The following is a 16,816-nucleotide window of genomic DNA, read 5'->3' as shown; positions in this document are numbered from 1 at the left end:
TCAGCCTCACGATACCTGAACACAGAATGGTCCCAGCCTCAACACGCTGTGACCCTCCGCTGTGGAGCTGGTGACTCTTGCTCTCACCTATGGCAGTGGGCCTGCAGGTGCAGCTGCTGCTCCATGCAGATCAGTTATTTGTGAGTTGGGAATTGCACTCGAGAAGAAGGTGTAAGATAGACAAGTAAAAGCCCAATTCCTTAGTGTCACCATTCTTATACCCACATTGCTGAAACTGATTAACCCCCTCATAAAGCTGGTGGAAAATCTATCATTGGTTCAGAGTGAGGGTACATAGCAGTTGCTTTGTCAAATATCTCAAAAACATTTTAAGACAAATTTCACCATTAAGTGCTGCATCTTAACGTTGAATCCCATTTAAGTTATTTTGCTGTAGGTCATTGGGGAGTGCTTGATTCCACACACAGAATCAAGATGCTGCTGCTTTGAGTCCTAATGGTGGCTTTGTGAAAGCATCCTCAGAATCTGGGCAGCATCAAGCCTGCAGGCCAAGAATGCCTACCCAGAAAGCACCTGCCTCCTGAAGAGGCATCCCATTTTAGAGTCCTCTTCACACGCAGAAATTTCTTTTTCCTTGAGGTCCTGACCCCTGACACCTGATGATAGATTTTAATGACATTATAATGCTCTTAATTCACAAATATTTTAAGAATTGGATTTCTTTCAAATGGGTTTTGGCCCTGGAGAGAACTAGCATCTTGAGAGGTTAGGCACACGAGGAATGCCCCTGCCTGTGATCTGCAGGGAACTGCCCTGGGGTTGAGGCTCAGCAGCTGAAGGAGGACTTTAGATTAACATTTTACCTGTTTGTTCTTAACTGGCACCTCCGGTTCCGGGGTGGGGGCGAGGATGTGTTGAGTTTTAACGTATTTATTGCATTTGTTTGTTTTCTGTTCATTTCGTTTTTTGTTTTCTCATTGAGTGGTGTCGCTTGTCTGGAGGCTATTGTTATGAATGCCTGTCCTTTCTAATACATCTGTGTGCCCTTCATGGTTTGCCATACATTGTTTCTGTGCTTGCCTTTTCTCCCTTTCATTCTCCCTCCTTTCAGTAAACTTCCTTTAAAGGACTCCACTGAGAGACCCTGTTCTCAGAAGCAGCAAAGAGGTGTGGCCCACACCCTCATGGCTTGCTTGTCTGGCCTAGGGACTATGCAAATATGGACCAGACCCTTGGGGTATTTTCTCACATTATATTGGCAAACAATTTGTTTACCCATTGGCTGTTTTTGATAATTTTTTTATCAGTCTGCAGGCTTTTGTTTTTTACAGTTAAGGATAGATAAACCTTTTTTGTGCTAAGAAAAGCCTTTTGCAAGAATGTCTTCAAACCAAGGTTATTTGAGGGGCCACAGAACTTCATTCTTAATGTGGATATGGTTATGAACATCACTTCATAATCTCTTCTAGATCTTTTTTCTCCCCTTGCTTACTAACCCCTATTTAGAGTCTGATTTCAGCAGCTCACAATTTTATTTTACGTTTAGATGCGTAAGAGGGGTTCCGTTCGAGGCACGTCGGCTGCTGATGTCTAGATGAGTCCCCTGTAGGGTCAGAGACAATGTCAAACTGTGTAAGTGAAGACCTGGGTAAAAAGATGTTTCAAAACCTATACCTTTTTGGTGATGGGCAGTTAACTTGCTGAGCAGAAGCTCTAAGTGTTAAATGTGGTTTTATTTTTAGAATTTAAAAGATAAATATTTTAGAAATTAATAGTGAACACTTATTAATAGTCTTTAAAAATTTTACCTGTGGACCAGGTTGAATTTAGTAATCCTGGGTTAGTTTTTAGTATTATGGGTTAGAACCCAGCTGCCAGGTGCTGTTACTCATCATGTAGCACATTGTCCTGGAAGCTAGCTGATTTTTCAATACTGAGTTAATTGACCTGGTTCTTTGTAGAACCATTTGTGGTTAGTAAGGAAATATGCAAAATCACTTGAGATCAAATAAAGATCCTCTATCCCATACCATACGAGCCAACCTCAATAATTTATTTTGGCTGCAATATTTTCTGTGCACCAGAAAGTCTTCCTTGATATTTCATCTTCAGTTGTTACAGTTAGCTTTACTCTGCGTAAATGCCCTTTAGTTTTAATTTATGGTGTGAACCATTTCTGTGGTCTTATTTCTCTAACACATTATATGCCCATATAACAAATTTTCCCAGAGATGCAAAAAAAAAAAAAAAATCAAAATCTACCTCACAAATTGAAACCAGTGTGAGTAAACAAAAATCAACAGTATGTTGTCATCATTTGTTTATACTGAACTATAATGTTTATTATAAAGAGAACGAGATGTAGCACTCCCCTCCCTCCACTGTGGTTCTTTGCTGCCCCACATGAGCTACCTGCTCTTAAATTTTTGAACATTGGGATGAATGAAATGTTCAGTTGTGAGAAAAGCTAGTTGTGCCAAATGAGAATGAAGTAACTCTTCCAAGATTCCCCCCAAACACTTTTAAATTCCATGTTCATTAAAAAAAAAAAAAATTTAAGTTATTGTTACTTTTGTTAAACTCTCCTACGTTTTTGTGATTTATTTCTGCCTCGACTTTATTTTCCCCTCTGATGAGACAATATATTGTGGCATTAGTAGTAGGACCAAAATCTTTTTGAACAGATGAAAATTGTAAGATGCAGTAGTTGGGGTACATTTTCTGCCAAAAGTTTTGATGCATTTGGAGAGTGTGTGTGACGAGCTGCTGTCTAACATTTCCTGTCTCTGTATTTTAACACATTTTGCACTGTCTTTCACTTTTCTTACAGTTACGTAATCAAGGTCAAGTGAGGGGAACAAGCGCAGCCAGTGATGAGTGAAGAAGAATCTGACCAGTATCTTGCAGTGTTGACGTTTCCCAGATGTGTGCTTGTGATGATACACACACATGCACAGGTTCTCAACCACGTGTGTATATATGTATGTGTGCATATGTCTGTAGCTGTATATAAAGCGCATGTAGAGCTACAGATCCAGATACACACACTTGTGTATATATGTACATACAGACATACTGAAGGGATTAGTACAATTTCTCCAAAGTACTGTACCTATCTTCAGCAAGAATGCAAAAGAAAATATTTTCAATATATATACCTGGAACAGATTTTAATAATTATCAGAGTAATACCATTAATGGACAAATTGACTGCAATGTAATACTAGCTGGTATGTTTCATAAATGTCAAGCTGTGGACCAACATATATAGCCTTTTATTATTTTTCTCTTCTTTAAAGTCAGTCTGTTATAAATTTTTTTTTAGTCCCATAAGCAGTAGACTCCCACAGAAAATTTCTTCAAAATTTTTTGGTGTTCTAATGAATCTGGGATGTAAACTCTGAATGTATTTATAACTATTTATTTCTGGATGGTCATTATCTTGTAGCCAAATTTGACAATATAAAGTAAGGAGCAAAGTTACAGGCCAGTTTTTACTAGTTTGCCCTGAGGGAAAAATCCTTTTAAAAAAATTTCTGGTTTTTATTGGATTTTTGTATTTTAAATTTCAAATATTTTTCTACATCAAACCTAGCAGAAATGGAGATGACGGTTTCTGATTTATAATAAATACTAGACAATTTTCAGGCTCCTGTTAGACAAACACATTGATGAAGAAATTAGTCTTAATAGGATTGTAGGCTGTGTAGAAAAGTTGGAAATATAGCACTTCATGGAGTCTTGTTTTGAAGGTGACAGTTTTCTGTAACTACAGCTTGGAAACTATGCAAATGGTCTAGATTCCTCAGAGCTCACATGATAGGATATAGTTAGTGATGACATTTTGCTCTTCTTGTGGGAACACACACTTCAAGGAGGAGATGGTGACTTTGAGATAGGAACAGTTTAAGATGCAGTGTGAGTCTGGCCTGCGTGTGGTGAGGAGGCCCCGCCAAGAGACTGGTGGACATCCGACTGTGGGATGTGCTCTCAAGTAGGACGTCATCAGGACAGATTCTGAATAGGCATCATGAGAGTGCTGGTCAGAGACGGCTGCCACTTTATTTTATTTTATTTTATTTTTTATTTAAAGGAAGGAACAATAGCTAGGTAAGATTTTTATCAGCTTTCTCTGTCTGAATCCAGTTTTTCCTCTGTCAGTCCTGGAAGCTTGAATAGAATTCTATTGTTGAAGCCTTCAGGTCACAAACTGTCTTTTTTAACCTCCTGTCCCTCCTAAAACACGCCAACCCCTGCAGTCAAATCACATTAGTAATCTGATTTGCTGACAGTCCTGCCCTGCCTGCTCCTCGTTTTCCCACATGTCCTGCATCCCTCCCCCACTGGAGTGATTTCAGTGAATCAGACAAGGAAGGATGTGTAGGATCACTACTGCATTGCAATACCCTGTTATCCTCAGCAACAAAACCCACATTTCATACATCCTTTGTGTACTCAGGATAAAGACTGATGTTTACTCTCTGGGCACTGTTGTAAGATAGGTTTTGTCAGAGCATAATCATTGTCTGCAAAGTGTTTGGTGCGAGGAAGATTATTGCTAATTTTGTGAAATAAAGAGTCTAGCCCTCTCCTTTTAATGAACTTAACTCTCGCTGGCATCTGTAGTATCATTGGGAGCTTAGGCGCACATGGAAATGAGAGCCCGGCGCATGGATTTTAATGTTTTTCTAACAACTGTGGAGATTTGAGGGAATGTGTGGTGAATGTAAAATACCTAGTTTACTTGCCAGTCTCTTGTGTAAATTACAGTAAAACAAAGTAAATGAAATTTAAACAAAAAATAAATTTGATCACAAAATGCCACTTGTGTACTTGAGTGGTTGTTTCCCTGAGCCATGTCTGGTTTGAAACACCTCAGACCACTACTCTGTTTTTCATGAATTCTGTAATTCGCAGCACTACCAGTCTGGGAAAATTATTTTGTTTTAATTGCAAATTCTTATTCTTGAAATGTACCTGTGCCATTCTAAGTGGTTACGTTTGATTTCTTAAGTAATTTTCTGTCTTTAAAAGCTAAGCAGTAAACTAAAGGATTATATATTATTAGTCTCAGTGGTTTTCAGATTTATTTTTAAAGGGGAAAACAGGGAAAACCCATCGTATTTGTAAAGCACTTAGGATTTTGCCTTTTATTTCTGATTGTTTGAAGATTAGGGCTTTTTGGTGCGTGGTCACCTTTTACCTCTCCTTTTAGGATTTAGTCCTTTCCAGTCTGCTCTTTTTGTGCGTGTCACAACCATATTCTTGTGGTTCTGGCTCATATTGTAGAACTGCTGAACATAAGGAGAGGTAGCCAGCTGTATGGTTGGATTTAATATATAATGTTATATGTTGGGATATCTTAGTGGTTTGTTTTCTGAGGTAAGTTTCTTAGTGTTGTGTTTGAGACATTGTGTTTGCGTTTATGGTGACACTATCATTCATGCACTTGGCCATCTGAGCGTGGATACAGCGGGCACTCGGGTCTCTCTGCCAAGATGAATGAAAGCAGTGTACATTCCAGTGTGGGAGACAGACATGTGGACAGGTAAATTACAAGGCAGTGTGATTAAGAGTAGAGAGTTGGTTGAGAGAGATCTTAGACACCATCCTCATTGTATAGATGAGAAAGCAAAAGTCACCAAGGCAGCCTGGCAGCTGGGACCCAAGAAGCCTAGGGTGCCAGTCCTTGGGCAGTGCGGGGTTAGGCACACCCAGGGCCCTCCTGGTTCCTGGCTGAGTCTTGGACTCTTTGTCTCTAATTGGAGGCCATGATGCCCAGCTGTAAGGTGGTCAGCGTCACTTGAGACACTATATCCTTTAGCACAGCGGGGGTGATTTCTTCCCTCCTGTTTCATTCATTTACCAAATGGCCTCCTAAATGATCTAAAATCACTTGGATCTTTTGTCTTTGTGGACCTAACACCTGGCTTTTAAAGTTTAACTTTCTGTCCCCTCTTCAGCTTGCTAAATTGAAAGTGTTGCAGCCCAACCTCCACAAATCTTGTCTCAGGAAATAAGAGACATTTGTTAACATTTGTTTTGTACCTCTCAGCAGCTTAGTTGACAAGGGCACCATGTGGGATTTCCTGTTCTTGCTCATTTGGAAGGAGAATGTTCTTTGTTCTTAGACCCTCAGCTCTCATGTGAGAGCCATAGAATGTTGCGAGGTGGAGTTCTGTGGATACAGAAGGAATGTTTTCAAGTTAGACTTACTGCCAATGTTAGGATTTGGGACTTTGCATGATTGGGAGGGAGAGGGAGTGCTGGAGAACAGGTTAAAAGTTGTCCCGCTGAGCTTGGAGCACATCCTGCCAACCCGGAGTGCTTCCCAGGAACCGTGCCAGTGTCACTTGGGGTTATGTTTTCTGATTTGGAAACATTAAGCCGTAGCAGGTCTCTTCAGAACTGGTTCTTCAGCCGGATTGCCCTGGAAAGCAGAGATTGCAGCTCTTCTAAAACTGCCTCTCACAGAAGTTCCAAGGCCAGGCTAAATATTGAATGCAGTACTCAGCAGCTGGGACACCTGATGCTTTGGTGGCCATCCCTTTCTTCCATCCAAAAGGGCCCCCACTGGAAGGCATCTGTTGTTTTAAAAATATTTTAGGACTCATTTTTACTTCCCCCACTCCTTCAAGATCATATACACTCCCCAGTGGGGGTTACAGCCTCTTAGGAGGAATCGCTGCTTCATGATTTCCTCAGGCATTTACATTTTTCTCTTCTATTGACTTAAATCATGAACTAAAATTTATCCCTAGAGGAAAAAAGAATGCTTCCTCCATTCTGGGCTCTTCTCACTGTACCCAGACTGTGTCTTCAGGACTCTCATCTCTTGTCAGTTCTGTTGTGCTAGAAAGACTGGTTTGAAAAAATTCAGCTCGTGTAAACCTGTGCCCTCCACCCTGTGGGGAACCCATGTGGGGAGCCTTTGAAAATATCACTTATCAGCTGGGCGCAGTGGCTCATGCCTGTAATCCCAGCACTTTGGGAGGACGAGGCGGGCGGATCATGAGGTCAGGAGTTCAAGACCAGCCTGGCCAACATAGTGAAACCCCGTCTCTACTAAAAATACCAAAAAAAACAAAAAAACAAAAAACAGCCAGGCATGGTGGCGAGCACCTGTAGTCCCACCTACTTGGGAGGCTGAGGCAGGAGAATCACTTGAACCCGGGAGGTGGAGGTTGCAGTGAGCCAAGATTGTGCCTCTGCACTCCAGCCTGGGCAACAGAGTGAGACTCTGTCAAAAAAAAAAAAAAAAAGAAAAGAAAATATCACTTATCTACCAGTTGTCTTTCTGTGGCTTGGGTTTGGTGTGCTCTCTGTTCAAAGGACGGGGTAAATTGCTAAGAGAATTCCCGTTCTCTCTTCCTGGAAGATCATTGAGATGACTGCCTTCTCTCCCCTACCCATTCTTCAAAGCTCTGGCGTCGAGTGGCACTTCCTCTAGGAGACCTTAACTTGGAATGACTCCCTCTGCAGCAGTCCACACCCCTCATTTGGCTCATACGGACTATGCTTTGGTTAATAGATGTCATCTTTAGATCTCTGTGTGTTTTGTGTCCCAAAGAGTTTGGGAGCTCCTTAGAGGTAGGCGCCACAGCTGTGCCCCCAAGTAACTTTCCCTGATGGAAACTGACTCTGAAAATGGCTCCTTTTTACCTATAACAGATATCTGCCTTCCCTGTGCCAAGGCTGCCCTTTTGAGTCCTGGGGTTCGAGCAGAGGGATTAATAACCAAAAAGTCAGGAAGATGTAACTTCTGCCCTCAGAATTGAAGCCTACCAACTAGCAGTGGGAAGTAGTAGTTTTGGTAGCTGATTGTAGAAAATTCGATGAGAACAGAGGAGAGAGCTCCAAGTCTGCATTTCCCTCCTTGCTTTCCAGGCAACTAAACCAGAGGTTTCAGAGACTGCAAACTAAACGAATCTAAAGCAAAACTCTTTTTAGTCCTTCCTCCTTCCCCAAAATGTACTGTCTGCATTTACTATTGGTTAACTGTATCACTGGCTGTGCTGCCCAAGCCAGAAATCCTAACTGGCCCCTAAGTCTAAAAAACACCCCCAAATGACTGAAATCCTGCCCCTTTTGTATGTCCTGGTCCAATGCAAACTATGCTCTGATGCACCATCCTCTCATCTAGGGTGGGGTGTGAAAAGTTCCTGTAAAAGATTTTAGGCTTTGTGGGCCATATGGTCTACTACAGATTATTCAGCTCTCCCCTCACAATGCAGAAACATCCACAGAAGACACATAAATGAGCACTGTACCTGTTCTAGTAAAACTTTATTTACACAAAGAAATGGCAGGCTGGATTTGACTGGAGAGGCCATGCCTCATTTGCCAAGCCTTGGTTAGGGGATTGTGTGTATAATCAGTTTCTGCCAGAGTTAGCTTTGGTGCTGTGCCCCTTCTGGAACACGTGCATGACTTCCTGAGGCCCAAAAAACTACTGCAGCCAAAGCCAGTGTCCTTCTGCCATTCTTAAAGTGAAGCCAATGAGGCTCATCAGTCTCACTGCCTGTACAGGGTCAGTCACAGGTGGAAGGAATCAAACTGATTTCTCCGCTGCCCTAAACATGCACATTGACCACAGAAATAGCTCTAAGCACCTGATCCCCCACCAATATGCACAGAAAGCTGAAGGGCAGAGCTATGATGGGTTAACAAAAGCAGTTGATGTATGCAATAGAATGAAGATAGGCTGGGCGCAGTGGCTCACACCTGTAATCCCAACACTTTGGGAGGCCGAGGCGGGCAGATCACAAAGTCAGGAGTTGGAGACCAGCCTGACCAACATGATGAAACCCCATCTCTACTAAAAATACAAAAATTAGCCGGGCGTGGTGGCACGTACCTGTAATCCCAGCTACTCAGGAGACTGAGGCAGGAGAATGGTGTGAACCCTGGAAGAGGAGGTTGCAGTGAGCCGAGATGGCGCCACTGCATTCCAGCCTGGGCGACAGAGCAAGACTCTTGTCTCAAAAAAAGAAAAAAAAAGAAGATAATTCTGATTAAACTCTTCTCAACTGGCATAGTTTCTCTCTACATCTGTTGTCCAGAAAATGCTGTCTGTGGCTGTTAAACTAAATAAAAAGGCTCATAGCTATCCTGTACCTTTTCCACGATTGAAATACGACTCCCTATATGAACACCTTACCCTGGGCTTGGGGTCTTGGCTTCTGATGGGATGTGCTAAGGCCAGGCCTTTACTTAGAAAATGAGCCCAGAGTTTCTGCGAGTCAGTGACACTCCACCTTGGGTTGAATCTGTTTACTTCTTGGATTTCTAGGAAGCAGTAAATTGCCATGACATGCTTCCGCCTTGTTGATCCCTTATATATTCTGACACCACCTGCTAATCAGTCGATAGCAGAATTGCCTTGCACTCCAGACTGAGGGAGGTTCATGAAGTGGAACGAAGGAGTGGCCTCCTGTGTTTATTAATGTATGTGCTAAACAAAAGCTTCGCCTCCGGGCATCCCATTGCATGCTGGCTCTCTGCAGCCCAGAATACTGATGCCAGGTTGTCAGCGCCGTCTCCACTTTCCCATGGCCCGGGGAGTCCCTGAAACAACTTTTCAGCCTACCAAGAGGTGCTGCGAGTGCTCCCCACCCAATGTGTCCTATAGTCTTCTCTCCCAGTGTCATTCTAAGGGAGGTGCTGTGTAGGACGAGAGACTTCTCCCAAGTGAGGCTGGAGGGAGGTTCGGGATCAAGCCCAGAACAGCCATGCATAGACATCACTCAATCCATTCATTCCCTTAAATCAGAGGTCGGCAAACTTTCTATAAAGGGCTGGATAGTACATATTTTTGGCTTCGTGGGCCATACAGTCTCTGTTGCAACTGAACTACTCAACGCTGCCTTTATAGTGGGAAAATAACCATAGACATTACCTAAATGGGCATGGCTGTTTCAACAGAACTTCACACAAACAGGCAGCAGGCCAGATTTGGCTCAAGGGCCACAGTTTCCCAAACCCCTGCTTTAAGATTCTTTTCATGGTTATTCCTCTTAACATATCAGATTGCAAACAATAATAGCAGTACCAACCAGCACTTAATAGCTAGCACCTACTGTAAGTCAGGTACAGCACATAATTGGCCTCTAATCTTCATAATCACCCTATGAAGTGGGTGCTGTCACTATCCTTTTATGCTTGAGGAATCTGAGGCGCAGATTAATATATTTTGCCCCAGATTTTACTACTAAAAGTGGTGGAGCCAGGGCTGTCATCCAGGGGCCACTCCAGAGGTGCTCATCCTGCTGCCTTGTCTTTGAGAACTGCAAAGCGCCATGCTTGTGGCATTCAGCAAGGGGTGACCCTAATGACAAAAATTCTATTATGGACACCCTAGGCTCCCAAACACCCCTTAGGAGTAAACTTCCATGGCTGATTCTTCCCAGAACCAAGAAAACATTTCTTCCTAGACAGTGTTGAGCATCCCCTCAGTCTTGGTGTCAGGAACCACCATGTTGCATTTTACATCCAACCGAGACACCCTCCTCAGGCAAGGCTTTCTGTCATAACTCCTCATTCCCCCTTCCCACCCCTCATCCTTGGTTTTTGCAATGGTGCTGGGAGGCTTGAGGGTTTCAGGTCTCCTGTATCCATGCCTCCTATTGTAAGCCGCCTCGGAGTACTTGGAGGGCAAGGTTTAATGATAATGAAATGCAGAGACAGGAACTGTGCTGCAGCAGGGTGAGAAATCAGAATACCTGCCCTCCCTCTCCTGCCATGGCCAGGCAGGAAGTCTCCCGGCCTGCCAGCATCCAGAAGGGAGCCTCTGTGGTGGTTTTGTTAGCGTGGGGGGATCGTGGGTAGACGCCTCCCTTACCCCCAGAACTGTCTTCAGTGTTTTACTTGACAAGAGAATCTTACTAAAACTTTTTGTAAGACACGAGGCCTCAAGAACCCTTTCTATATGTGACTGTCCAGCGGTGCCTTCTAACACTGGGGATCAGATTTTTTCGGTTTGGCATCTCATGGCCCATGAGCTCACTCCCCTTCCTCCGCACGGTGCGTGCCAGAAAGCCCATGTGGGGGTGGGGGCTGTATTTCAGGATTCCTCCCGGCCTCTTCCAACCCGACAGGCTCAGATTTTCCACTTGTGCGATTGAGGTCAGCTCCTGCATTCCTGGTGGGGAGCTCCCTGCCTCAGGCGGGGGCTTCTCCCACTTGCCCTGCGATTCACTCTCCACGTTGGTCTGCTGTCCCCGCAGGTTATGCCGCAGGGCATCCAGTATCCTTGGGGATGGGGGGGGTGGGCAGGAGGGGGACTCTGTGGGTGACTAGGCAGCCAGTCCCAGCCTGGCTCCGGGCCACCAAGAGGAGATGGCCTCTGTCTGCTCAGGCCTTCATGGGAACAGGGAAGAGACCTCTGGCCAAGCAAGGAACAGTGGGATTGCTGTTGATTGGGAAGAGCTTCGTGCCATTACTTGTCAACCTATCTCAAGAATGTGCAGCTCGGTGGTCGTGACTGACGTTGCTGCTGGGGTTTTAGCATCCAACACCTGCATTCCAAGCCCACTGCCTCCACTTACCAAGCAACAGGCCCCCAAGTGGTCGCAGTCCCCCTGAGCCTCAGTGTCCTGCTGGTGGAACTCGAGGTCATTATACCAACACAGAATGTGGCTGTGCGACAGGCCTGGCCACAGTGATGCGTGGAAATCTCTGCAACACTGGGGTTGCCTCTTGATTGGTCTGTTATTCAGTGAGGGTGACCAGCCATTCTGGTTTGCCCAGGATAGAGGGTTTCCTGGAAGGCTGGACTTTTGGTGCTAAAACCAGTACATTCCTGGGGGAACTGGAACAGTTGGTCACCCTATCGTGAACCCCAAATGTCAGCATTCATTTAAAAACAAATACGAGAGCTGAACCAACATTGTATAGGAAATGGGCAACCTTGTTTTGAAACCTGATGTGTCCCAGACCAACTGCCTAAACCCTCCCACTTGAGTCCTAGCAGGGCACGAAAGTTCCCAGGGTGGGGGTGGGGAACAGGTTATATGGAAGCCGTTATCCCAGGAGGTGCTGGCCAGGAGCTCACGGGCAGTGCTTTCCTCAGGCAGGATGATGGAGAAAGAGTGAATCCCTCCTCTGTGCTATAGTGCCTCATTCCATCATGACAGCACCCTGGGGAGTGAGGAGTTACTGCCCTCCCATCTCCTTGAGCACACATAGGTCAGGAAGCTGCTCTCAGGCCGGGCCCATGCCTGTAATATCAACCCTATGAGAGGCTGAGACGGGAGGATCACTTGAGCCTGAGAGTTCGAGACCAGCCTAGGCAACATAGCAAGACCCCCATCTCTACAAAAAAATAATAATAATAAAACATTAGCTAGGTGTGGTGGTACACACCTGTAGTCCCAGTTACTCAGGAGGCTGAGGTGGGAGGATAGCTTGAGCCCAGGAGGTTGAGGCTGCAGTGAGCCAAGATTACACCCCTGTACTCCAGCCTGGGCAACAGTGAGACCCTGTTTCAAAATAAAAGTAAAAAATTTTTAAAAGCTTCTCTCAGCTGCAAAGAGTCAAGAGCTCCTGTAGCCAAAGATCCCTATCCAAAAGGAAGAGAGAGCATATCATTCCATCTTTGATTTCAGGACACAGACAAACCTCTCTGGGCCCAAGAGGCCCAGCCACCCTCTCCATCTTTGCCTAGCTGTTGCCCCTCACCACCAGGCTGCAGCCAGGATAGCCTTCTTCCAGGTTCTCTGAGACCAAAGCCCACAGTGTGTCCTGTAGGCCCAGAGCCCTTTTCCCTCCTCTTCATCCTTCATCCTCAGCCCCAGGGCCCTGTCCTCCAAGAAGCCTCCCTGGACCTTCCGACTCGACCAGCCTCCCTCCTGGGCACCAAGCTGGGAGCTCCTTAAGGCCAGATCCCAGGAGTGCAGGGCACTGGCCACGGTAGGCTCGAGGCCTGCCCATTGCCTGCCACAGACTAGCCCGTGCTCAACAGACCTGTTTTGAATGAATGGAGTGGAGAAGCCCAGAGTTTAACGGCTCTCTTCCTATACCTTTCCCACTGGTCACCAGGCAGCCTCCCTGTGACCATTAACCATTTCCCTGGCCCTGCCTGCAGCATGACCCAGGCCCCACCCAGATAGGAGCCACTCTACCTCGATTCCCTCCCATCCTTTGCAGGGAAATATTTCTGTTTTATGACAAACTCTGCTCCTGATTTCTCTCGCGTTATCTTAATGAATTAACTGGGTCCCCATAGTTCCCCTGGCCCCCCGCAGTTTATGAGCTGTACGGCAATATCTGCGATCTTAGTCAACCCCACACAGTTGTTGTGCTGTTTCCTATTACAGTAATTGGCATAAACTTTATTCTTTTGCAGAGAGATTTTTTGGCCCGCTGAGACTGCATAACCATCTGCCATAAATTGAGACTAGTACGGCTTATTTTGGTGAATGCAAAATTGGATCTCATTCTTTACTCTGTGGCTTGATTCAACTTCCAGATGGTTAATCCACATGAAGTAATAGGAATGCACCACAGCTCTGCTTAGCTGAAGATGGAGACGTAATATTTATTTGCTGATGTGGAGGCCTCTGAACGCTGCCCTGTTGGGATGTCAATATATAACACAGCAGCACAAAAATGTCAGCTTGTTCCATAGGCGCGACAGTGTTCTTCTGAGTTGCCATGGGGGACCCCCGGATGTCATTTTTTTTTTTTTTTTTGTCTGCCCTTGACCTAATCTCAAGAGGTTTTGTTCTCTCCTGGGCTGTTTCTTATCAGTTATGTCTGCCCGTGTAGCTGGCTTCACATCTGCTTTGACTTTAGTGCCTGTGACATTTTCATTAATACTTTTCCAAGGTTGAGCCTTTATTCCAAATATCCTGCAGCTCACGGAAGCCATAGCTCAGCTGTGCCCAGCTGGGGGCTGCAGGGAAATTTGGCCTGGCAGTATGGGCAAGCTCGGACCTCTCCACTCAGGCTCATCAAATCCTTTTTAATTTCTACTTCTCCTTGCACTGGCCTGCTGTGCTGGGAATGCTCTGAAGCAGATCTAGGTGAGCAGATCTGGGGTCTTAGACCTCACCAGCACTTTTACTCCGGGGGGCCTTGGCTGCCCCCTCTGCCTGGATTACCCATCCTTTGCCAGCCAGCCTTGCCTGCACAAACTCCTCTGGATTTCAGAGTCTGTCCCAGGGAAGATGAGAACTCAGGGCTTCCTCTCTGTCCTGACCTGGCCCTGCAGATTCCCTGTGTCTGAATCAACTGGAGAGTGTGTTAAAAATAGAGACTCTTGGGTCTAGGGGGCACCAACCACCACACTTTGCCCAGGACTGTCCTGGTCTTAGCACTGAAAGCCCCACCTCCTGTAGAACCCCTTAGATTGGGGGCAAACTGGGACGATGGGTCACCCTAGCTGGACCCACCTACTGATCCAGACTGGCAGAACAAGAACTTCTGAGGGCTCAGGCCTAAAGACCTGCATTTTAATTTGTTCTCATGTGTAATTCTGATGGTGATTCTAAAAGCCGTCAGCCACAGGTGCCTGCAGGACCCATGCTGTCTCTCTCCAGTGCGTGGCACACAGTGGACTTAGAGGACATTCTTATGATTTTAGTACACAACACCATCATCATGTACTTAACGGTGTTTGTCTCCCTCTGTCCGGGTCCCTTTTCTGTTCTCAGTTCCCAGCCCTGTGCCTGGCTTGCAGTCACCACTCAGAAAAGATTGACTGGAGGAATAATTGGATACAAGCGGATATTCATGGTAGAGAATGGGACACACAATTCTTTGCCACACACTTTTCCAAAGTTCTGGGGTGGACTGTATTAGAAATTAGATCACGGAAATTCTAGTAGGGCAGGCATCTGATCTAGGCTCTTTTTTCAAAGGAATGAAAACCTTGAAAGTTTCAAGATGGAACAGATAAGGAATTAGATCTAAGAGATTCAAAGACAGAATGGACTAGAACTGTGAATGTTCTGAGATGGAATTGCTCTCTCTTCCTTAAATCGTCATGGGAGCTTCTGTTGGCAGAATGAATAGGAAGCTGGACCCCTTGTACCTGATTAACGAAGTTCAACATTCCTGGGTGCTTTCAAATGTTTAAAATTCGAAGCTCCTCCAGTACAGCTATGCATGAAGGTGGACTCAAGTGTGAGGTCTCCAGGCTGGGCAGTGGGAACTGGGAAATAGGCCAAGCCATGGGGAGGGAGTGGGAACCAGTGTCTGGGTCCAGCAGGATCCCAGTACCATGATCCTTCACTCAACTTACACAGGGCTCACCCAGGTCCTGACTATCTCCCCATCAGTCCAAGTTGCCCTGTTGCCTTGAGCAGCAGATTTTGCCACCTCTGTTCCAGTCTGTGCAGTGAAGATGAAAAGACCCTTCTCTTCTCTTGAGGTGAGGCTTCAAAGTAGGTGCAAACATACAGGATTATTTGAATGGGCTTTATCTTTCCGTGAAACACTGCAGTTGACCCAGGGGCCTAGACCCACACCCTGCCCAAGATCCTCTTGTTGGCAAGAGAGAATGGAGGTGAGGAATAGAGTCTGCAAATGGAAAAGAAGCCGAGTGATCCCCTTAACAAGGGATTGAACCCACTGGATTTAGTGGCAGTCATCATACTTGTTCAAATGCATGCACTAAAGCTCCAGTGACAGGCTGTGGCAGAGAGCCCTGGGCACCGGTGAGCTGGAGACCTGGCTCAACTCCCTGCTCTCTGACTGGGTCAGATGTGCCTCTCATGCCCACACTGGATGCATCAGTGGATCCTGTTGGCTCTGTTTTCAGAATCTGCCCAGGGTCTGACTCTTCTCATCTTCTCATCGCTTCTGTCGCTTCCACCCTGACCCTGTCCAGCTGCCATCCTCCCTCCCTGGATTGTTGCTCAAGAGCTTTCTAACTGGCCCCTTCCCTTCCCACAGAGGAACCACAGAGATTCTAGCCAGGCATGGTGGCTCATGCCTGTGATCCCAGCACTCTGGGAGGCCAAGGTGGGAGGATCGCTTGAGCCCGGGAGCTCAAGACCAGCCTGGGCAACAAAGTGAGACCCCATCTCTACAAAAAATTTAAAAATTAGCTGGGCGCAGTGGCATATGTCTGTGGTTCCAGCTACTTGGGAGGCTGAGGTGGGAGGATTTCTTGAGCCCCAGGAGTTTGAGGCTGCAGTGAACTATCATTACACCACTGCACTTCAGCCAGGGCAACAGAGCAAGACATTGTCTCAAATAAAAGTGGGGGAGATTCTTCTAAGTATCAAACAGGTCACATCCCTCCTCTGCTCAGAGCTGTCCCATGCAACTCATAGTGAAGTGCAGATTCCTTCCTGTGGCCCTTACAAGTGTCATCCTTTCCCCATCTTCTAGTCCCTCTCCCCACTCCAGCCACACCGGCTGTCCAACACACCAAGCAGGTCCCCTTAGCCTTTGCACTGGCTGTTCCTGCTGCCTGGAACACTCTTCCACCAGATCTCCTCCTCGCAGCTCCCTCCCTTACCTCACATAGGTATCCAAATGCTCCTCTGCAGGGGGCCTCCGTGGACCACTGTTTAGGCCCTGTTCCCATTTCTCATAGCTCTTAATTCTTCACGGCACTTATCTCTATGGGCAGTGTGTGTGTGTGTGTGTGTGTGCGCGCGCGTGCGTGTGTGTGTGTGTTGCTTGTCTCCCCACTGGACTAGAAGTTCCATGAGAACCTGGTTTGCACTGTCCTCAGTGCCTGGAACCAGGCTTGGTCCATCCTAGGTGCTCAGTCAGCTTTTGCAAATGAGAAACTTCACCGTCTCTCTTGTGTTAAAATAGGCCAGCAACTCTCAGTGAACCACACAGTAGTTGCAAAGATCACATAAAGCTGAACAGGGCTGTCCAAATGTAATGATGGCCA

General features: G+C 45.9%; 1 protein-coding gene across 2 annotated transcripts in view; it reads left to right on the top strand.

Moving 5' to 3' along the window:
* The window catches only part of PITPNB (phosphatidylinositol transfer protein beta), a 67,911-nt gene extending 63,126 nt beyond the window's left edge, over positions 1–4,785 (top strand). Inside the window, exons 11-12 of one of the 2 annotated variants that reach the window (XM_063807639.1) lie at positions 1,508–1,593; positions 2,792–4,785. In XM_063807639.1, coding sequence (XP_063663709.1) covers positions 1,508–1,555 — 48 coding nt within the window. In that variant the 3' untranslated portion in view covers positions 1,556–1,593; positions 2,792–4,785. The remainder of the gene's footprint in view (positions 1–1,507; positions 1,594–2,791) is intronic. The other variant, XM_001172543.6, reaches the window with a different exon arrangement.
* Positions 4,786–16,816: the final 12,031 nt, after the last annotated feature.

Source organism: Pan troglodytes, chromosome 23 (assembly GCF_028858775.2).
Source record: "Pan troglodytes isolate AG18354 chromosome 23, NHGRI_mPanTro3-v2.0_pri, whole genome shotgun sequence".
In the NCBI taxonomy this organism is placed as follows: Eukaryota; Metazoa; Chordata; class Mammalia; order Primates; family Hominidae; genus Pan; species Pan troglodytes.
The sequence above is the reverse complement of the archived record's forward strand: the minus strand, read 5'-3'. Positions and strand labels throughout refer to the sequence as shown.